At 38.7% G+C, this 24,130-nt stretch overlaps 1 protein-coding gene across 1 annotated transcript in view; it reads right to left on the reverse strand.

Annotated features, from left to right (window-relative positions):
* ATXN10 (ataxin 10) overlaps positions 1–24,130 on the reverse strand; it is a gene marked incomplete at its 5' end in the record, with an annotated part of 103,776 nt that overhangs the window by 47,758 nt on the left and 31,888 nt on the right. The window contains 3 exons of the mRNA XM_084272372.1: positions 1,194–1,302; positions 6,370–6,535; positions 12,315–12,395. Of these exons, the coding sequence (XP_084128498.1) occupies positions 1,194–1,302; positions 6,370–6,535; positions 12,315–12,395 (356 nt within the window). The remainder of the gene's footprint in view (positions 1–1,193; positions 1,303–6,369; positions 6,536–12,314; positions 12,396–24,130) is intronic.

A 24,130-nucleotide genomic window follows, 5' to 3' on the forward strand; every position in this document is an offset into this window, starting at 1 on the left:
TAGTCTTAAAGACAAACTATGCGAGTTGGTAAATTCCTGTTGGCTGAGGAGGGCCTGTGGGAACTATGTAGGATGAACATGGCAGCAATACTTCAGGCTGCACCTGTTTTAGCCTGGGGACAGCTGCAGAGAAAAGTCAGCCTGTGCCCAGCTATAGAAAGGAGGGTTGACCTACAGGCTGTGAAACTTCACTAATCCACAATTCCTGGAAAGTCTTCCTTAAGTTGAAAGACTTGTACAAGCATTCCAATGATACAATGCATAACTCTAAGTTCCCTCGATACACACACACACTATCTTCTTGTTAGTTACTATACGCAATGTAACTATGAACCTGTCATCAAAAACAAGGGTTTGTTTGTTGTTTATTGATTATTTGTTTTGGTTGGTTGGTTTCTTGTGCGTTTGTTAGGTTTGGGTTTGTTTTTTTTTTTTAACAGCAAGGACCCTCCAAACATCTCGAAATATTCATAGTTAACAGCTGTTTCAGGCTTTTTTTTGTTTGTTTGTTTTAAAGACAAAATATTACTTACTTCTCTTTAAAATCCATAAACTTTTACAACTTTATCAGAAAACGGTGAGATGTGTCGGTCTCAAAGTGCCAAGATTAAGGATGGCACGGGTCAGTATTCACATACTTTCTCCTCAAGTACATAGGGAGTCTCTGGACTATCATGGCTTAACTGACTTTGTGTACCGTTCTTCAGTTCTTGTTTCTCAGCACAAGAAAGCTTCTTTCAAACTGACCTTTAAAAGTCACTGCATTTGGTTAAGAACATGCAAACTATACTTAGTTTCAGTGTTCAGTAATTCGGGAAACAGAAAGGGAACAGGCATGGAAAAATCCTTTTTCTATTTCTTGAGGAAATTCCTCCACACACATTCAGCCAGTGGAAGAACATAGGAAGCAGCTTTCCTTTGCCCAACTCTTCCTGTATAAATAGCACATTGCAGACAGTTGAATCAAGGCTCTGTTGGGTAATAGGAGCCAACAGAGCAAGTAGAGAAGCAGAAAAATTCCAGGAACAAATCAAATATTTGAAAATGTAGATTAACTCAATCTCCTATTTATTTATTTTATTAAAAGGTCAGAATAATAATTACCACCGGCCGTGAAAAACATGTTTTTCTTCACAGAGCAACATGACTTGGAGGAAGCCAACACTTAATAAACCTTGTGGCTTTTCACTCACCTATGGCTGTCTCAAGCAAACCAGGCAAAGCCTGTAGATGTTCTAACTGTCCGTTGTTTGATGTCATTTCACAAAGAACGTCAAGAAGACGAATTGTAACCAGTGCTTCCTGTAAATGAACATTACATTTCTGAAAATGGTTTACAATGGATACCATAACAACATAAATCTGACAATCTAAGCTGAGGACAGAATTCTCGGCACCTCAGGTTCTTTGCAGATCTCCTAACCTGCCAAGAACAAATTTATATATAAAATGAGGACATCCTTCTACAATAACAATAGCATATTACATTGCAATAACTTATTTTCTACAGTCAGTGTTATATGTGACCTGAAAAATCATGGGGAAACCAAAACAGAGACATAAGGGATAAAATTTTAACAAAAACACAGTAGCTTCCAAAAGCAGAAATGCAGAAAATTACTAGCTGAGAAAATTATTTCTGTATAAATGTTTTCTTTGAGTTTATTCAGCAGGAGCGTCCCACTTTAAAGACACAAACACCGCCTGCAAGACACCAATTTGTTATCCGCAGGAATTCTGTAAAGTTCTGTGGTCAAATGAACTTTGGCTGCGAGAATTTACATTATTCTTGGGTAAATAGGACTGGGATCACAGATGCAGCCTTTTGGTTAGGTATGAGACACACAATTTTATTTGCATATTATTTGTTCAGCCAGAGCTATTTTTTTCTCACAGACTATGTTGATGTGTGCTTATAATGACAATCCAACGCTCACAGAAACTACCTTAAGAGCATACTGCTTAATTTTGACACCAGACTTTTTGCTCAAGAACCAGACTGCGACTGCAAGAGGATTCCACACAACGTGTGTTACATAAACTGCAAGTAGCCATGAAAAGGCTCAGGCATAGGTCACAGTAACCATTCCTGCCTTGTCTGGTCCAGGACGAAGAGACATTTACTTACCAGCAGTGTAAGATTTTAACATCCATATAATCAATACAACAGAATTGAAATCACCAACACTATTGCTCAGTAATTAAGTACTATGATTATAGCCATTCTTTGTCTCTCATGCTCCTTAAAGAAAAAAAAAAATATAATGGTATAGGGTCCCTAAAACTGTGTTTTCATTTTTCTTCCCTCACACAGGTATAGGAAGCTGCCAGGTCTCACCCTAACTTACTGAATAAATTGCTTTCAACAGCACAAAACCAGCCTCTGTATACACTGGTCACTGCCTTGTTACAAAATAGGAATACCCCAACTGTATTTCACAGACAGTAGGTATAGATTTACAGTTTTTAAGCCATCTTGCATTCTTACAAGACAGTAGCTTAACCAAAAGCCTCTTCAGCTCACACACTTACCTTTGCACAAGAAAAGGTTATGTCCTTTACAACCATAAAGTAAACAAGTATCAACAGGCAACTATAAATCACACCAGTAACGTACAACAGCCTTTGCTGCATATGCGTACCAAGTTGCCATGAACATAATAGAAGCCCTATAACAGCAGATGTTATGAGGTGAGGCTTTTCCTTTCTCAGCCCTAATTTTTTTTTTCTAATAATGCCTTTTTTCACTGTCCTCTACACATTTCTTCCAGGGGTTTATACTAACATCACCCTTATTCCTTTCCCTTATTCCAAGATCTGGCTCAGTTCAGCAACTGTTCTATTTAAATTTGAGAAGAGGATCAGATTATTTAAAAAAGCACAAGAGAACCCCCAAATTCTTATCTACATTTGAAACTTTATGCCTTCAACGAAAATCAGACATCTCAGATTGGTTCCCCCACAAGTTTGGGGTTTCTTTGGGGTTTTCTTTGCCTTCTGCCTATACAAAAGAACGGCAGAAGGCCATTTGAAACTTTATGCCTTCAACGAAAATCAGACATCTCAGATTGGTTCCCCCACAAGTTTGGGGTTTCTTTGGGGTTTTCTTTGCCTTCTGCCTATACAAAAGAACGGCAATAAAGCAAAATACTTCCGTATTAAGCTTAGCAACAAGATGCTATTCAAAACCCAAAATATTTTGAAATCTGATAGCCACCTTGATCTGGACATAATCTGAAAAGTAAATAAGGAAATAATTAAATAGTATTTAAATAAATATATTTTGAGACTCAGAAAAGATGTTCCTCATAAACAGATGAAGTAAGAACTTAAAATCCAGAGAAGGGTTTTAATTTGCACATATGTTTGAAAGTTAGTGAAAGCACACTGATGCTGAAGGCAGGCCTATAACAGAAAAGCTATTTTAAACATTGGTTTAAGCACTGCAGAAGCATATGATTAGCTTTTCACTGGTTTGAGATGGAAGCTGCAAGACCTGAGGTTCCTCGGGGGGGGGGGGGGGGGGGGGAGTGCAGCAGACTCTACATATAATAAATTAAACCCTGGATGGGACACCCAGACAACATTTCGGGAAGCAGGCCAGGTCAAGGACTGTTCCCAAAAGGCAATTTTCAAATGTGGCCTCCCAGTTTGGGAGGCTAAGATGACTTACTAGTACCAACATAGCCTGACCAAGGCACTTGGCATCAGAGCCATGGAAAAGTCCAGTTCAGTTTCATATCACAGATGTTGCCTAAAGCATTTTTAGTGGCAGACTCAATATGCCTAACTGCTTTTTTTTTTTCAGTTAAGTATAACTCTTATGCAAAACCTAGAACATTTATGTAATTGGAAGAGAAAATTGTGCAATTTTTTTTTATCATTTCTATCAAGAAAAGAAACAGGTTTATGAATTTAGGGTGAAATTTCTCTTTTCCCATGGCAAGCATATATCTTGAATAAATATATACATGTAACGTATATCCACAAACATTCTAAAAACTGTTCTTGCCATTGCTTTCTATTTATCTTGCTATTATGACTTCTATTTTGTGCTCATTAAATGAATCGCATTTCCCACCAAATAGTGATACTTAACGTACATTGTCTTTATGTCAGAGAAGGATAAAAAGTCAGTGTCAAGCAGGCCAAGTTATGCAGCAATACTCTCAATACTGCTGTCCCAGCACCTTCGAGTTGGACAGAGACCTCCTTCTGCTAGGCGCAAACAAGTGGTTTTTTCCAAGAACTGAAACCACAGAATACTTGGAAAGTAACTACACAGGATTAAAAAAAAAAAGGGGGGGGGGGGGTGGGAAGAGCAGTAGAGAGAGAAGGAGGGAAGAGAAGAAATATAAGTATGGAATTGTCTCAGCATATGTCCTCTTACTGCCAAACTGATACCTTTTCCAATAGCCGTCAGTTTTTTTAACATAACTTAGACTAAGCAGTTGAGGGGAGGGGGTTGTTGGGGTCTGGGGGGGGGGGGGGGGGTGTGTGTGCTGAAAGCTGTGCTTCTTAGACACTTAAAAGAGAGATTGCAGTGTGGTGGTTGGGTATTTTTTTATGCAGCCAGCTATCATCTCAGTGATTTTTGATGTTTTCATCACACCCCTCAACACACTTTTGAAATCCTTGCATCTCTTTAAACAAACAAAAAAATCAGCAAGTAAAACACTGTGTAACACTATCATACAAAAGCATTTAAAGATCAATTTTTTTCACTCTTGTAGGAAATTATTTATGACAGCCATTCTCAAGAGTTTCTACAAACAAAACTATTACAGGCTACTTTTAATTACAGTATGGTTCCGATCGCACACATATTGGCTAACACAATTTCAATGTACCACTGTCGCTATTTGGCAAGACAGAAGCTAGATGCGACTTTTAAAAAATATCCTTTAAAATATCTTATTAAGAAAATACATTAATTACAGTGCTGAACCTAAGGAAGATCCATCATTAAGAATCAGTGATTAGCTAATTCTATGTTTCACTAAATCATATTAGATTTCTCAGGCTTTTAGTTTTCCGACTAGTTGTCTTAAACCCAAATCAAACCAAAAAAACAATTCACCCCTAGATTGGCTGAAAACATTAAAGCTTTGCCTACATAAGAGGGATCAAGAACCAAGACCAATATGACCTGGCACTGCCTGCTCACAGTAGGACAACTTAACACAGCACAAATAAAGTCCCCATAAGTCATGGTGCAAGTTGCTTTCTGTATTCCCAAAGGCATTGTTGGATCCTCAAGCAGCTTGTTCAAAGTAAGAGGAAAAATAGAATGCCAGATGATTTGAAAAGGCCTCTAACCCTTACATGGCCTAAACCTCCTTACTGCACTATATGGTGTGGCAAGTAGCCAGCAACTCTTTGATACTTCATAAGGAGGAAATAAAATAAAGCCATCGAGGACTCAACTCTGCATCAGAGGCTCCCAAAGTGCAACCCACAAACCATGTGTGACCCATAAAAGCCTTCCTATTTAGCTTGCAAAGGGACTTCATTGTGGCCATCCTCAACAGAACCAGCTCATTAAGTCTGAAGCAATAACAGATTTCTTCCAAGTGGACTGGAGCTGGGGCAAGTGTCCGGGTGCTCAGGAGACAGGAGCTGTCTGCCACTAAGAGCCCAGCAAGCTCTGCAACTTGATGCTGCAGACTGTAGCTGGCTCCAGGAGTGCTGCCTTGGCAGAGCCACATGAGGTCCACCAGAGAGCTCCAAATCATTGGGAAATGGGGAAGTGTCAGTAATGAGAGCCCTTGTTAGCAGGGAGGATGACTGTTTCAGATAGCTCCCCTGCACCAGGCCAATTACACATACCCCACAGCCCTCCATGATGAGACCCTTATGCTCCAGGTCCCAAACACAACAGGAACACCTGTGACTAACAAGTAGCCAAATACACTTTAAAAGTACTAGTATTTGGGACCTTAATAATGTATTAACTATCAAGTTATCATCAGTTATTTAGGTTTAAAAAAAAAACCCAAAAAACAACCTACCCAGGATTTACTTATTTTACTGCTGGGGGGGGGGGGGGGGGGGGGGGGGAACAAACCCACATGGTCCTCAGTAAGAACGTTAATAGGAGTAAATATGTGAAAATTTGAAGATTTTTTTTAAATTTTGAGGGTTTTTTAACAATGTCATGGTTTTATTTCTATCTTAAAATTCTGTATTCTTTGTCAGTCTCAAATTAAAAAAAAAATTGAGCTGCTGTCTTACAGAATCTCGTGTGAACTCTGTCACTGTTTTGTCACTATTAAGTACACAACATATACATGTGCTACCTGGGTAACAGTTGCAATGAAGATTTACCACTTCAGAATCTAGTACTAGAAGGATTTTTATCCATCATACCTCATCATCTGCATCTGCTGCAGAAGTTAACTTGAGCACAGCTTCACATTTCTCTTGGAAACAGCCTGCAATGAAGGCAGCGTGCTTCACCAACACATTCATTTCTTCACTGGTAACTGTGTTCTTGTCGTTTACTTTTGCCATTATCAGCTCTAACAATGTAACTCTAGAATCAGAAAATAATTTGTTAAGCAAATTAACTAAGCCATATACAATTATCAGTAGAATAATGAGATACAATTGTTAAAAATGATAAACAATTAGCATACTACTAATAGAGCCAATTTCTAAAAAGAAGCCTCTATTAACACTGGCAATAAGTTCCTGCTTGCTGGTTTCTTTCTGCATACAATTAATTAAATTCATCATTCAATTAATGTAATATGGCCAGACATTCAATATTTTTCTCATCTATCTGAATTTTTAATTTCTTACATCCTGATGTAACATTACTGAGTGCATATTCTGTATGTCTAAATTTTCCACCAAAACAGCTCTCAAAAGTTGTTGTTAAGTTCAGCAAAATTAACCCAGACTATTTGTCTGCCTCTGAAAATACCAGTTTTTCTACAGCCCTTTCCTTGCACACAATCCTTCACTAATTCTCCTCCCCAAGCACAAACCAATTCAGAAATTCAGAGTAGAAACGGGAAATAAAAATTGATATGTACACTCAGTTCTTCACAGCTGTTTTATAATTGCCACTAGCTGGACTACAGTAAATCCAAGTTAATTACACATATACACCCAGTAAGAGTTACTCAGTATATTAAACCAGCAAGTAAGTGGATACATAATGAAGCTGGTTTATAAAATGTACTTGGGTCATTTACTTTAACAGCTTTAACGTAGCTTTATTTCCAATATCCCGTCGTGTTGTTAGGGCAAACTCTTGAGTATTTTGTGGAAACAGGACTTTAACGTGGCAGAAGCCCTCCTACAACTTTCCTGTTCAGCTCTGGCGCAGGGGAGCATGTGGGTTAATGCAGTCCCACCGTAACTCTCTCAACCTCGAAGAGCACTATTTATTGAACGAATTCAAGAGCAGGCTCAGGGTCTTCTTTCACTAAAGTATTTGCAGTTCAGATGGAAGGACTAACATTTAAAACATGTGGAATAGTTCAAATGCCGCCGCCTCCTCCCCTCCCCCCCCCCTTTTTTTTTTATTATTTTAAATTTACCAAGCAGGTTGTCACAAGAGGAAAAGAAATGTATTTTTCTGTGGAAAAAGCAAGATCACTACTTTATTAACCTCTGAGAAGCCGTCCCTATTAATCACGTAACAGCTACTCAGGTCCTGCTAAACTCAACCCTCAATGTCATTCATACAGCTGCATTAAATGATTATCTGAATGAGGACAAAAAGCTTTTTCAACACAGTAGCACAGAAATGCACTCTCACATTTGGGAAAGGGTGGGCTCCAGACAGAAGGCTGTCAAACACTGGTAACCTCTCTCACAGGCTTCACTTAGGCATTTGACAGAGCACCCACATGGAACAGTTGTTCTGTTGGCTCTGCAGGTTACAGCTGGGTACTACACACTTGCCCATCGACAAACTACCAGCATCCAGTTACCCGACATGCCCAACCGAACGATGGCTTTCCGATTTGGCACACTACGCAGAAATCAAGTTCAGTGCACAGACGTGTCATTCATCCCCTAGACAGGGCTACATTTCACATGCCAGTTTTTACCAAGTGTAGAGCCTTTTCAGCATATGCTCAGCCAGGAAAACAGACTGGTTACAGACTTTAGTATTTTATGGGAATAATTCTGTAAATCATATCTCCTGCATAACAGAACTCCAGTCAGCTATTGTTGCACCAATAGCCCATATAACAGACATTTAACCGTGACAAGGAATCCTTCTGTAAAGAAGAGGGAGGGTCACCATGTACTTGCATAAACTGTAGAGAGATGAAATTGTTGCCAACAAGGGAATTTTTTGCATTACTCCTCCTCTTGCAATACAACTGGCTGCCCTTTCAGGCAACCATAATTCTTTTTGAGAATTAGGAGGGGCATTAAAACACAACCTGTATGTAATCTCTTTTAAAGTTTTCCATTCTCTTCAGGCACTCATGTCAAAACCATTTTTCTGAATTTTCTTCCAGGCATTCAGGACGTGCCCATCTTGCTTGAGACTCAGGGGAAAGTCATGCCATTCAGACAGCAGGTTTCAGAGAGCAACACTTTTTGCACAGATGCAAGTTCCCTCACATTCCTTTCTTCTATTGTTTCGCTCAGTTTTCCTCCAAGATTCACACAAATTTTTCCAAGTTAGTTCTCCCACACAATTGCTTCCCTTACTTCTTTTAAACAGTCTCACAACTGTTTAGTCATTCAGACAGCAGGTTTTGGTCCTACCTGTTTGCCTAAAGCTAAGCACAACAGATATGACAACTGTTAGTATCAGCTTTGGCATGTCTCATCTGGAGTTTTGTAACACTCAGTTTAATATATAAAATATAATTTTACACATTATGTTTATGATTATGTTTCTATTTGGAAGTGATCATTCTTTTCCACATAGAAAACCTTTTCTCAATCTGTTGCCTTTCCCCCCCACCCCCTTAGCCAAATTTAAACCAGTTATTCCTGAAGCTGACCAAACTGGCAAGAACTTAGAACAACTGGCATAAAATATTTGCAATCCTCAGTAAAATACATCGCTGTCTCCTACAGTCTGCAAATAAACCATAGCATTAAAGTGTAATTTAAATCTGGAAGCTCATTACTGCAAATTAAAATAACGTCCTGATAAGCCTGTTTAAAAATAGTATCATAAAATTCTAGCAAATTTCTTATCACCAAACAATTTTTCTATCAAGTGTGTTTGGTTTGTAACCTCTTACCAAGTGCCAGAAACTCTCCATTGGGACTTATCTTTCTCAAAACACTTCACTGACAGCAATGGTTGTACAAGACAAACTAGGTCCTTTCTCAAAATCTTCCATTTTTCTCGCCTTCAAACGATACTTGTAAGCAGTCTATTAAATAACAATCAGCAGAACTATGACCCAATGCTACCTCCACAGCTATTCTGCAGCTGTGAGCATTACCGAGAACAAAAGCCCGACACAACATTAACATTAGAGACCCTGTAGCCGACCATAAGCAAGAACTGGTGCCGCTTATGTTACTTCAGTGTCCAATTCCCTGCTGGTAATTCCATCAACGGCAACGTCATTCATGGAGAACACTTCACATGAAATAACACAAAGATCAAAACTAAAGATGGAAGTAGTTGAGTCTCTTTCTAAAAAAGACATGAAGCTACTCAGTTGCATTTTTGTTGCTGTTAAGTAAAGCACGTCCCCTTCCTAAAAGCGACAACACCAATATACTCATTTTTATGATTTTACAATGCAATTTAGACTACCAAGGATTCATTTACCTCACGCATGCTCAAGACTAGCTTGGATTAAAGCAAAGCAGGCTTTTGCTAAACGTTTCTGCCAAATACTTGCATATATGTGCAATAGAATCTCAAACCTGGCAAAGAATTCAAGAATCTACGATCTTCTGGCTCAATACTGCAGCCATATGTTTCTGCAACAATCCCTCGCAGAGAAACATCAGGCCCTGTCACACCATCATACACTTTTCAAAGCCTGAAAAAAGGGTCGATCATATTATCACAGTATTCATTTCAGGCCATTTGCAAACACAAATGTGCAACATCAAAGTGTTTCAATTCGTTTGGAAATAAAAGAGAAAGTTGTCCAGAAGTCAGGAATTTGTCTTTTAATTGAAAACTCAGATTCCAGACCCCCTTCTACAGGAGCTACTTGGTGGCATGCGCCATGGCTGCAGGATCGCAGATGCGCGAGATGTCAATTACAGGAAATACTTTGGATAGTGCGAATACTGCGGATAGCGCGAATAACTGCGGTTACGCAACTGCCTACCCTTTGGTTATCCAAGGCAACTGCCAACTTTAAGAGTCACCACTAACGTATGTATTCGCAAACTTTCTCAGCATATTTAACTCTGTTTCAGTAAATACATTCAAAGTAAGTGCATTTAACGAGCATGATAGAGAACACTGTAACTGAGAGTGACCATATATTCATGAGCTCAAGCTGCTCTCCCCAGACACCTCAATACCACATCTGTCCTTTCTTAATTTATATGACTTAGTCAGCCTTATTGGACACCCAATGCGGCAGCTCTTGCGGTGGAGGCTCCTTGTCTCGTTTTGAAACAATGAATTCCCTATGCTTTGGTTTAGACGGTTACTTTTTTCTCCAGTTAATGACAGTCAAGATGTTTTTATCTGAATCGGATTTGTCTCCTTATACATCTCAAAAGAATGCATTCTTAAATATGCTAACATTATATATGGATATGCAAAGGCAGGGTTTTATTTTATAGCTCACATGCAAAAGGACTGTTTCTATACCCCATTCATATGTCTGACAGTAAATTGATCAGCATCAAATTTGTAATAAGCTATACCGTGCTCATATTTTTGGAAAAACTGAGTGTACTTGATTTTCAGAATAATATTTGATCATAAAATTTAGTGAGTACGCTATGACTAGCCATCCCACATGTGATCATCCATATGAAACTTATGTCAAAGGCCTTTCAATCCAGGTAGCTGATCACACATGTTGCGTGCAAGAAGTCCAGCTGGGACTTTCTAGAAACTGATCACAGCTATTGCTTTCAATACAATCAAACACCCTAACCCAGTCCTGGCTGTCCTCAAAGGGATTCTGAAAACAAGCAAACATGCATGCCATTCATGACATCCCCTAAAAGAGTTAAACCTAGCTCAATCACTTCAAGCAGCCTTTACTGCTAACTGTTTAAGGAGTCCCTGCCTCCAGGAACAGTGCACACATGGCTCATTCCTTCCCATTTGATCAGCCTGAATAAAGGAGGAAGACACTACTCCCCTCTATCATTTCCATCCCATACCTATACACTAATTATATTTTATCTGTGGTCCTCAAGCTATCATATAATGTCTCTTTGCCTGCCATCCCTTTTGTTTCTTTATAATCTCCCATTATCATCCGTACCCCCATTTGTAGGAACACCATGGATTTAGTGAGGAGAAAAACCCAACAACACGGGGAGAAAAAACCATTTAGGGACAATTTTGGTTACTGCTTTGTCTTTCACCTGCAAAAACTACAGGGGCAAATGGGGAACAAAGCAGCCACGTTGAATACATAAGCAAGATCACAAGATCTTCAAGCAGTTGGAGGAGTTGCAGAATTATAGCACAGGTTTTCCCTGAGTTGATTATGCTAACAAAATATTTTCTTATCTCCCACCATTCTTTAAAGCAGTTATAAATGAGCATTTTCCCAATTACAGCAATGAGCTTTTGTGATCATATGGTCAAACTTGTTTACATATACTCACACACTTGAGTTTGCATCTCAGCAAAAAAGAAAACTAGTTTTCTTTCAAGGTGAAAGTTTGTTGAAGCACTTTTTATTTTCAGTAACAGAAGTACTACAAGATTAAGTAATCATGGGCAGCTGCACATCTACATTTTTTAGGTTCTTCTAACCAGCATTAGACATACTTCCAACTTCAGTAAAGGCTTCCTTTTAATTTCTTGAAATTACAACAGGAGTATGAACAGCTGAGGACATTTCAAATACGGCTGTAAAACACTGCAGGGTGTGGTGCTCTTATGGAATCAAGACACAGGCATGAAATCTTGTCCTTTTTTTTTTTTTGAAGTATTTCTTTACCAAGTAATGGCGCCAACCTGGATTCTGCAACCCTACATAAATCACTGCCAGTTGTGGCTAAGCTGTAATGTTAACCAACCAATTTAAAACCATTACTGACATAGAAACATGTATTTAGAGATTTTGTGCCAACTATGAAACCACACAGTTTTTCAATCATGTGAACAGGATACTCTATATGGAATGCTAAATACTAAAAGCCACATTGGTTTTTGGGGTTACCTTTCTTGATTGCTCAGTTTGGCATAAAGGGCTTTTACCAACACTGGACATTTCAGCAAATGGTCTGTAACAATCAAGAACCTAAAGAGAAAAAAAAAAGAAAAAGTGTTATTGATGTTACAAAACCAGCATCTGTTCCAAATGGTGCTGGTTATTTTTACTTGTAAATGACCACGTGACATGTTTCTGGTCCTATTTGCTGGCAGATACAAGTTGTCACAAAATAATCGCAAATATTCTCCTGTATTTTTCCAAATGCAGCAATGGTCATTTCCCATCAGTTCAGCACACTTTTATTCAAATGCTTGAAGGAAAGCGGGTTAGAGGGTTTTTTGCCAGTTATACAAAAGGCACACCACAATTCAAATAAAAAACCAACCCATCCAATTGTTTATGCATCTCAGCAAAAAGCCAAAGTTCAAGCTTGAAAGCTATCACACTATTCATCACAACACTGCTTTTAAACCCATCAAACAGTCCAAAAAGTGCTCAAGTAATTTTGTTCTTCAAAATGTACTAACAAAGCATCAAACAGAAATTTCTTTGTCAGATGCAAGGCAGCAAAATACTGTTCCCAACTTGCAAAACATATCCCTTCTTGTGTAATAGGGACCTGAGCTGATAACCAAACCGAACTTCTTACTCTACGAGGCAGGTAGGTCTGCTCCCTCTACTCTTGTGCTTCCACCAGTATTTACACTGATCACTTCCCCCAGCACTGTTCACAGCAGTGAACAGCAGATGCTGTGTACTCTCAGCATTATGGTGAAAAAAACCCAACTTCCAGAAAAATATTTTTCCCCTCTAATTACATTCCTGAGTACTAACAGTGTTACTTACATAAGCTGCATAGGTGTAGGCATACTAAGCTGTGCTGCATAGATATATGCATACTAAGCTATGCACTTTTAAAGTCAAGTGTCTATCTACTAAACATAAAATAATTGCAGGTCAAATTTCAGGGCACTGTCTGAGCTGAGGAAGCTACTGAGAAAGAATAGCTAAAATAATATACAACCCAAGCGATTTCAATATTCCCCCCACTCCTCCCTACTCTTCACTGTGCTGGCAGCCTTTCATTTTCCGCATCCATAAGCCACTACATGGCCAACAGGAAGATCACAAAGAAGCCTCCCAGCTGCAACGAAGTATTTTTTGGACAAATACTCAATGACAATTGGGGAAAAAGGAGAACAAGAGATCTGAAAGATTAATAGCTATTATATTTCTAATGGTAACTGTGGACTTAGCAAGCATCTGGTTCAGTTACTGTAAACTAGACATTTTTAAGAGGAGGAGGGAAAAGAAAAGCTATTTTTTGCTGTGCTTTTTTTTTTTTAAATATTTGTACTCACATTCAAAGAAAAAAATACAGGCATAGGGAATCTTAAAACTGGCATTCCGAGCAGCATAGCATTGATTCAAGGGTTTCTCAATACATATTTGAAGCTACAAACTTTCCCAAAGTCAACAGCACAAATGTATTCCAACTGAGCAGCGCAGACTCAGCCCTAACAACCCAACCAAGCCATCAGCAAGGCAGTCAAGGGGAATACTTCCACAGTTTCTGAACCAACAATTCACAGCATACAATTGCTAAAACTTCAGAATGGTAACAAATGACTTAATTTTTTAAGGATCCAAGTGGAAGCAAAGGCTTTTATTTGGACCTGCAAAAGCAAATCATGATCATCGGAGCTGTGCAGGACAGCATACTTGGCCTCATACAAACATACAAATTTCATCTGACAAGAAATTGTGGTAAAAGAGTATTGAAGGAGACAATCTGAAGCCTGATTTTTTCAAATTTGCAGTTGGGACTATGAATTTAAACCTTAATTGCCATTATTAGCAATACTTTGAGGAAGTCTCGGCTATTGGCTTTGTAGTTAAAAAGCGATTAATGGTCACAAAAAGATCTAATGCTACTAGGTGCACATTTGTGATTACTATTGCACAGTGGAAGACCTGTGTTTTAGTCACTACTTGGGTCTGCACACTTGTATTTATTTACACACATCTTCCATGCTCTGTGGATAGACTAAACCTCTACTGCTTGAGGTGCCTGCAGTATTTCAGAATACAGCTTCTGCTTAGAAAGGAGCACAGACTACTATATGTGCTTCTTACCCTTTTAATTTCATGACAAGATGCGACACCTCAGAAATTTGTGCTTCTGTACCTAAGTTTCTCTTTTCCCTCATCCTCTTCCTGCATTACTGTATCATAAAGAATAGAGCACTTGCATATTTTACAAGAGCATCACCAAGAGATTACGGAAGAATTAGCAGTGGCATAACACACTTTAGCTACCATGCCCTGAAATTTTGGTGGTAGTTAAGCAAGGATGCAGAATATTAAATTTAATAACTTCAGTCTTCAGCTCTCCTGGTTTTCATTTTGGGTAGGGGAGAAGAGGAGAAGAAAGACCATCCACAAGTCTGAAATAAAAAAAGACATTCAGTTTTGGGTTACTGACTTAATACGACATTTCAGATACACACAAAAGACTTTGGTTGAAGATTTAAACTGTCTTTGGGGGCCAACAGCAGAACCACTGGGATAAGTTGAGGACCACTGTAATTTAGTGAAGGAAATGGTGAAAATTAAGGTTGTTATGCAAGCGTAGCACAGTAACAAATGAACAGTGTTAAATATGCCAATTTTCTTGACTTTTTAAAAATTGTTTGGCTATAATCCTAAAAAAAAAAAAAATCAAGTGCTTACACAGTAGATAAATACAGGAGGAGATGTTCAGTTCAAAGACTTCACAATAGCACAAGGGCTGCATTGTACCAAATTGAACTTGAGAAGCAGCCAAGATGAAATGGTATAAGCTACATTTGCACTCAGTATAGTCCAAATGGCCACTAAGCTTGCTCAAATCAAAGCCGGGTGTAAGCAATCAACTTTATCATCAAATGTCATGCTACATACTAAGTTGATTTGATCCCATTAACAAGTTTAGAGAACAGTGTGCTTGGGCTCAGAAAATGAGGGAACCCCCCCCAACAAATGCTTTAGAAGAAAAAGACATGGTGATTCCCTATTTGATCAGCAAACTTTTCTTCCGATCTCAAAACCAGAAGTATTTTTCATCATTCTACAACAGTGCAACTCCATCCAAAATATTTAGTAAGAACAAAATAGTTATTTTTATTGCAGTTCAACAAACAAATGTAACAAATCATTCCAAGTTTTGAAGAATAAAGAAAATTGAGACAGCTAGCCTTTCAAAGCTCTATCACCTTTTTAGACACTAAATAAAGCAATATGCTTCATGAGGAATTGTTCCAGACCAGAACATATTTTAGAAGCAGAAGTATTTTTGTCCCTACACAAAAATATAAGCACCTTATCAAAAGTATTTAGAAAACAATTACAAGTATAAAGCTATTTAATGAGAAATGAAATGTGTGTGCTGTCAAAGACCTCTAGAAACTAGGTGATTAATTCTGAACACCAGCCCATCCTTATCAAAAGAAGAATAAGGCAACACATTTCCCTGTTTAAGGCTCAACCCCAAGTGTCAACCATCCCCATACTCCTGTCTCAAGCTGAACCAAGCACAACAGCGAACAACTTTCCATCTTCAAAAGGCATTATCCATAGCGATTGCATCCTCCTTACAGACCACAATACTGTCTATGAAGTCAAGTCTCAGGTCTAGAAGACCGAGTTTAGATTATCTGCCATATTTCTGACTCAGAAGACACCTTCCATTTGATAGCTACATCTGACAGCCACTACAAAGAGGTTTATTTTTACTTATGTGCAAAGTTGGATTTTTTTTTTCCTGAAAAGCTATCAAGAGAAAAATGGAAGATGATTGGCAATACAATAACTTCCTGCTCCCCTCTTCTCCACAAAATACACAAGAAGAAAGAGGTGACAAGATAAATAAATGTGTGACTGGGCTTTGAAAGACTGAGGAAAGCTGTGCCAACACACTGCTACTGCAAATAGAAAGTAGAAGCTACTCAGATCTCTACAATTAAGGAAACTTTTCCAATTGACAGTACTATTTAAAACCACAGTTGAACTTGGAACCTGCAACACAACTCCAACTTTCCTGGAATTAAAAATAAGAAATACTTTCTGGAGAGTAGAAGAAGGGGGTGGGGGACACCCTCAACTGTTAAGAGTTGCCAGCCCAAAATGAAAAAAAAAAAAAAGAAAAAAAAGGGTAGGAAAAAAAAAAGTAACATTTTCTGGTTTCTCCACCACACGCATACCAATTAAGCAACAAGCACTCTACTGAGCACTCTACTGAGGAGTTCCATCTTTGCCTTTAAATCTCTGCCCATGGGTGAGATTCCTTGCCACAGCAGCACTAGTTTCTGTCCACACTTCTTTCCATAAGCCAGGACAAAATAACCAAAGGCAAAAAACGGGGAGGGGGAGCCCCACATCCTAAACTTTACAGTCATCATTGAGCTGTGGTTTGAAAAAGAGTGGATGTTCAGAAAATCTTACTTCCAATGCCAAACAGTTGACCACACTCTTAATATCGTTTTTCTGGAAGCCAGAAGGCATATTATGTCTCTCATTTTAAAAATGGAGGATTTTTGTTCCTTGCTCTTCAAAAATCAAAAATACAACCTGCTTTTTCTTTCCATAGTAGCTACACTGCCCCATGCATACATTTGGAAAAACTGATGACACAAGCTATACCCTCATCTCTAATGGAACCACCAAAGTATTTCTAAAATAAACAGCTTTTAGAATACACATTGGTCTCGGTTAGGATAAATTATAATGTAATTTTGTACTACTTTTTCCTAATTATTTTACAAAACACATATGTTTGCAGGTTCAATATTCAAAAATAGATCTCGTGTGGCATTCTGTGCTGGTTTCTCTTCTAAATACAGTAGCTTCTAAACTGTGAGACACGCTTTTCTGCTGTTGATTAATACAAACCGAAAAGGGAGTGGATGTGGATGTGTGGGGAAACACAGAGGAATACCTTTTAAAAGTGTCCACAATTTTCCAGAGCCTAAGGCATAGCTCTCTGCATGTTTTCAGCAAAAGCTTTTACTGAAAAAAGGAAAAAAAAAGGCAGTGCTTGGCAAGCCTTTTCAGCATACTGCACATATGACACGGGATACTGCTTGTGCTTTCTTCTTCCTTTGGAGCTGCAAGGGAGTTTGTTACAGAGAACTCTTCAGACCTTGGCAGTATTCACACAGAAACACAGTGAGTAGGAAATACATTTCAGTTAGTCAACACTGTATTCCAGCTTTGTCTCCTAAAGGAAGGATATGTCCAATTCCCATCCTTTGCTAGGCAGATGCTGTTGAAAGCAAGTAGCACTGGAAAAGGAGTATTAGCTTACAGAGTAAGTATATTTGCTTACATATTTAAGATATGCTCAACTTCATATGTCAACACTTCAAAAGAATTACATCAGCATACCATTAAGGAGGTAAACTGGAAAGATGGATGATACACAGAAAATAAATTATTGTCTCACAAGGGCTTGAAAACCATGCTCATCCCTTTGAATGGAAAGAGGTGGAGGGGTGGAAGAAGCAGATGCATAATGCAGAAAGACCCATCACAATGTGAGAGATGGATCTTTTGGTATTTGGGAACAGATAGAAAGGAATTAAGAAATACTAAAAGAAATAAAAATTAAAATTAAAAAAAAAAGATCACAAGTGGGTAGAAACAACAGAACTGACATTGAGAGTTTTAAACACTTCCCATGTACGAAGTATTTTAGAGGTAATGCTAATCCCACAACTACAATCACAAGCAGAGAAAGCCAGATGCAACTGATCATAACCAACCTCTGAGAAGAGCCTACTTTTAGGGACAAGGTCTCAGGACAAGATAGGGCAGGGATGGTCACCCATGCATCAGGCTGTAGCAGCACCGATATCTGTCATCGAGGTTAGAGGCCATTAATTCTTAAGCTAATGGCCTAGATAGTAAGCACATGTTGCAAACACCACCACATTTTCTAGAAGACAACTACACAGCAAGGAACAGTCAAGGAGATAGGATCATTTAATTAGTGTATGCCATAAATCAAAACAAAAAAAAGGAAATTAACTTGTTTCTGCAGAGCCAGTGTCTTTGCAAAGACATTTGCATTGAAGTGTCTTCTGTAACATCAGACTCCTTGAAACTTTTGGAGGGCAGCAAGCTCTGGGCACTCTTTGCAAGCCCATCTGTGGATCCAAACATTCAGGACCAGACAGGTAAGCTGCAACATCTTTCCATCCTGAAAACTTCCAGTTTCTTCTTGCTCTAACATTTTAGCCAAAAGCTACAAAACAAAGGGGTATACAGCCAGTCAGGCAATGTTTTGCTGGAGATACACAATCTGCCTCCTCAGATCATTGCTCTTGGGAGTCAGACCAGTAACAGCAACCTTAAGAAGATCTCCTAGTATCTAAGATCACAGGATTCCTATCCTGAAACAAGTTCAGAAGCTGTGTTGACTAGAGTTTAGAGGCAGTTTAAAAACAGATTGTTTAATATATGTTAATTAATGCACTTTTAAAATGCTACTCAGCATCCAATATTAAGGATGGAAAAAGGGGTAACAATACAAAAATCTTGGAACTGTGTAGAGGATCAAGCTTCTAAGAGAGAAATGGAGGTGATATCGGTTCTTAAATCAAGACAATATTTAACGTGTGAATTACATTCTGCAGCTTCACAGGTTTCAGAAGACAGAAACATTTCTGATGCTCACAAGTAACCACAAGCTTAATGAAATGAGTCTTCAAACCATCTGGTCTGGATAAACAGGTATGATGATACAAGGACTGGACACAAAATTTGACCAGGGCATTCCCTGTATAACAGAATACCTTCTTAAATTTATTAACTATTTCTCACTTTACAGCAGGCCACAGAAAATACTTAATAGAAAGTGTATCACTTGTGAAGAGAAACTTAGGCATGCATCACAGCACTGTTACCTCCCTTTCTTCCAAGTTCTGAAGCAACTTTTGTTATGCAGTCACCCTATAAACACGTTCATAAAATTAATCTGTTCTTATAGTCTCAAAATATCCTTATGTTGATCTGAAAAATAGCTTCCCTTTGTTTCAAAAACGGCTTAGAAAGGGGATGGCTTGGCTTTCCATCACTGATTGGATTCAGAAATTGCTAAACTGAGGCTTATCTCCCATAATCTACCCGTCTCAGGAAGCATAGCCAACACTTTAAACATTCCCTGTTCCCCAACAGGAGAAGCTTGTCTTCTACTAAAGATCTCTCAGTTTCAGAAGTAGGCAAATTGACAGGAAAATTCCAGAAAGCTACATCCAAGATACTTCCTCTGCTGTCTTAAACTGGGAGAGGGGTTTATGGCAGACAGAATAGGAATTGCAAAAGGTCCACTACCAACAACTGCTTCTAAAAAAGCAGATCTGAGAAACTGCTCAGAATAATCTCAGGTTTCATCTGTTCTCCCTACAGAACTGCTGCAAGACTGGAAGGAGAAGCCAAAGACATCATACTTGGAAAGAGGTTCCTCCTGAACTTTCCCCAAGGAGTTTTCCAGCTAGGACATGGAAAGCTGGATTCTAAATATGAATATGGGATCATGAACAGAGGAGGAATTGCCAATTCAACAACAACAACAAAAAGATTTTAAAGACATGCTTGCCCTCCTGTGATGGGTGAAGAGTAGAAAACCCAACATGTGCAAGCCGAATGCAGTAGCGAGGACCCCATGGGAGAGACTACAGTTCAGCCAATGGCCTTAAATCCAAATATTTGTTCTGGACGTCCTCACTCTGTCCTAATGGTTCATGGCAGCAACTGCAAAAATAAATTGAGCATCCTAAGTGTTTATTTGTGGAATTCACTGGACACTAACAGAGAGAAACATTAAATCATAAGTTTCAGTGCAAAAGAAAAGGGAATAAAATTATGAATAAAAGTTTTGCCTGTAAGCAAAATACCCCCGGCTATTCAGAGATTTTCAATACCTAAAAGCAGCATTTGACAGCAAGAAAATCCAGCCAAGAAGAATAAACACTTGTGGCATTCATTTCTTATTTGGTGTAATACAAAACCGGATGCTCCAGCTGAGAGACAAGAAGGTAGGCAGGAATTAAGTAATATTTTTAACTTCAACAGAAAGAGCATCTTAATTTCAGTAATTTGTGAGTCCAGCAGCAAGCATCACCTCCTGGAACAAAAGTTTGTATTTTGGCTCAGCCAGATAATGCCGTAACAGCTGTTTAAAAATGTTTCCTGAGCACTTTGTTAGCTGGGGCGTGAGGGACCCACATTTTTACAACAGAGCACTGGCTCTGTTGCAAATACCGCGGCTATGTAAATTCGTTTAAGCAATCCTAGTGGTATGTATTTCAGTGAGAGACGAAGTGCAGCTCCAAATTTTCAATAAATTGCTGACAAAATATTTGTTCTACAGTCCAGCCAGAGAGGCGGCTCAGGCTCACCTTCAACTTCATGAGAAGAGGGACAGAAAACTTTTCATGCACTTTTACGTGACTGTCTCATGCATCCTCTCCCATATCAGAGAGTAACAGTTACTCAATGAGGGAAAGAAAAAGAAAAAAAAAAAACCTGCTCCAGTAATGAACCCAGATATAGTTATAAATAGGAAGATTATATGCAAAGATAAAAATGGACAGGGGAGGGCTGGAGCACCTCCCCTACAAAGAGAAGTGGATGGAGCTGGGCTTGTTCAGCCTGGAGAAGAGAAGGCTGCAGGGGGACCTCATTGCAGTCTTCCAGTACCTGAAGGGAACATACAAACAGGAGGGGAATCAACTCTTTAAAAGGGTAGACAATGGCAGGACAAGGGGGAATGGATTAAAACTGAATGAGGGAAGGTTTAGATTAGGTATTGGGGGAAGTGCTTTACAGAGAATGTGGTAAGGTGCTGGAACAGGCTGCCCAGAGAAGTGGTGGATGCCCCGTCCCTGCAGGTGTTCAGGGCCAGGTTGGATGGGGCCCTGGGCAACCTTGTGTAGATCCAGGCCTGGAGGTTGGTGTCCCTGCCTGTGGCAGGGGGGTTGGAACTCTATGATCCTTGGGGTCCCTTCCAACCCAGACCATTCTACGATTCTATGACACCAAAGAAAGAACAGAAATACACCAGAGTCCAAGCTTACTCTAAACAAAAATGACTGTGTCTGTCTCTCTCACACCTAATTGTAGGAAACTGCAACACATTTTATAACCAACAATGTTTTAGAAACAGAAGGCTCTAATGAAAGAACAGCTTCTACCAGTGTAAGGCATATGCGAAATTTCAAAAGCTGCCCTAAAGAGACAGCATTACATGTCAGGAACAACACTGACCCGAGGACAAAGCTTAGATTTTCATTTATCATTGTCAGAAAACCCCAAAACTTCCTTATACCGAAGACAAGCATCTTCAACTTCCACCAGCCAAATTAAACAATATTATTTCAATCAAAATAAGAAATCCTATTTATTGTTCAGCTTTTCTGTTGACAGCAAAGCACATGTTGGGAAGCAATTTCTGGACACTGCCTGCTCTGTTTGATTGCAGGAACAGAGCAGGACTTTATCTTAGCAAACAGAGTTTACTAACAGTTTTTCCCAACATTTTGCCACAGAAAACAGATGCATGACTGGCATCAGTACAGCTTCGCCTTAAACCTGCAGAAGTGGCAGATAAAACTGCTCAAGTAGGCAGGACATAAGAAAGTCAGCACAAGAGTTGGCTAGCTTGCTTCCTGCTGCTCAGCAAGAGGAAAAAGCAAGCAAGCGACAGAATGTATGATCACCCACTACACAACTGTATCCATCCATCACTTTTCTCACAGTGGAAGCATTAGTGCTAACAAAAGAACAGGTCTTCAGACTCATAACTATCCTCAAAATAAACCAATGATAATGTTCTAGGAAAAATCCCACAACTATTTGCACAAGGAGGTGCAGGTGTATGACTTCAGGTGTAATATTGTGAACTCGCATACAGTATGTGCTTTTTCAATGGAAAAACGACAGAGAAATGCAAAGAAGAACCCAAGATACAAGCTTCAGGTACCTTCTGAAAACGTAGCCAGTCATTTAAAGGATTAAGTGAATCTCTGAAGTTAGAAACGAAAACGCTAAACTTGTTGCCTATGAGATACATGCTGTGTTAGTAATGGCAAGCTAAGAAAAACACTCCTGATATTTTTTTTTTCCTTTCTTTATCCAAATTATGTTACAAGACTTTACAATGATTGTTCTACTTGTAACAAGACAACTAATTTTGTAGGCTCTTCCAAACCCTTAACTAGACAGAAATGGACCATGCCATAAAGGCTCAAAAAGGTGCAAGTATGGTTTAAGATAACAGCATTGTATCAGTGTAACACACTCACCTATGGCTAAACTGAATGGGAAGGGGAGAAAAAAAAAAGAGAAAGCAAAGAAAAATCACAACCCAAAACAGAGAAAAAAAAAAATCAGTGTTGCAAAGGGAAAGATATACATTAGCAGACATCCATTGAAAAGATGAAAAACAAGCCTGTTACACCATTTTTTAATATAAAAAAGCATATGAAAATGTTACTTATCTCCCCTTTGCACCAAACAGACCAAAGATACTACATGTACTGTAATATATCATAGTTTGAGGATAGAAATCACTTAGAAAACCCAACCTAATATGAAGACACAACTTAGTTTGCCATTTAAATTATCCTCAGCCACAGCAAATATTATCTCACAATAAGAACAGAAGACGACAAGGGAAAACCAGAGAGTAAACATGTTTCTTCACACAGGAGATATAAGAAATGGGGTATTAGAAGAATAAATTAAGTGAGGATCAATAAACAGGTGCAAGATGAATCACAACAAAGCTTTAGAGCTACAAAGAGAGAAAAGCCGGTCCCTTTCTCACAAGGAATTATCTTTTTCACTTTCAAGGTCATACTATTTGAGTATCTATTCACTGCTTGATACCGCACTGTTATGATACACTCCACCTCAGGTTTAGATTTCTGCACTTGTGAATGCACTTCACCTGTCTTGGCTTGACAACAATGCCAACATTATAAATGGAAATATTCCAATTTCATTTCAAGACAACAGTATTCCAATAAACTTATACTACAAACTCATTGCTTTTTCAGTTGCGAAAACTGATAATGAGCTTTGAGACTTAACTAGTCAACATTTAAGTACTATGATAGAAAACCAAATACAAGTATTTTCTCAATGCCTGGAAAACAATTAAATGGTTTTTTGTATATTCCCTGTATGAGGTACTCAGCATTCTAACAAGAATTAGAGGGGAAACAACCTGAAACTGATTTATGGTAGGACTAGGATTCCTCTTTTATACCCATCTCTTTTCCTTCATCATGGGCAGATGTCTTCACAGAAGTTTGCTCCTTTTGCATTTCAAGGCTACTCTGAAAAGAGACCATTTCCCATCTATGTCAAACACCCAGAGAGGAGGTACGAACCTGTCATCACATCATCAACAGAATGCACTTCAAACTAGAAAGATCAGGGAAATGTATACCTCAGTGTTTATTCTGACACTGCATTTATTCTGCAATTACCTTCAAAATATAAATTTAACACCGTGACAACCTCTCCCAGCTCTTCCAGGCTTTCATATCTCAGTCAAAATACATTTCAGTGTATCTTCAATACATAAAGAAGATGAAGGATAATCAAGATAATTATCTGAAAAGCAATCCTTCATGTGTGTTGCTACTGACAGATGTCAAAACTAAAGACTCAGTTTTCCACTTTTGAAATAGAAGTCTGGTTACCAGATCCTGAAAATTTAAGTCTACTTTCTGAAAACTATGTGTGACCTAAGCAAATGGACTTGGTGATGAAAA

The sequence above is a fragment of the Gallinula chloropus genome, assembly GCF_964237585.1.
Source record: "Gallinula chloropus genome assembly, chromosome: 1".
In the NCBI taxonomy this organism is placed as follows: Eukaryota; Metazoa; Chordata; class Aves; order Gruiformes; family Rallidae; genus Gallinula; species Gallinula chloropus.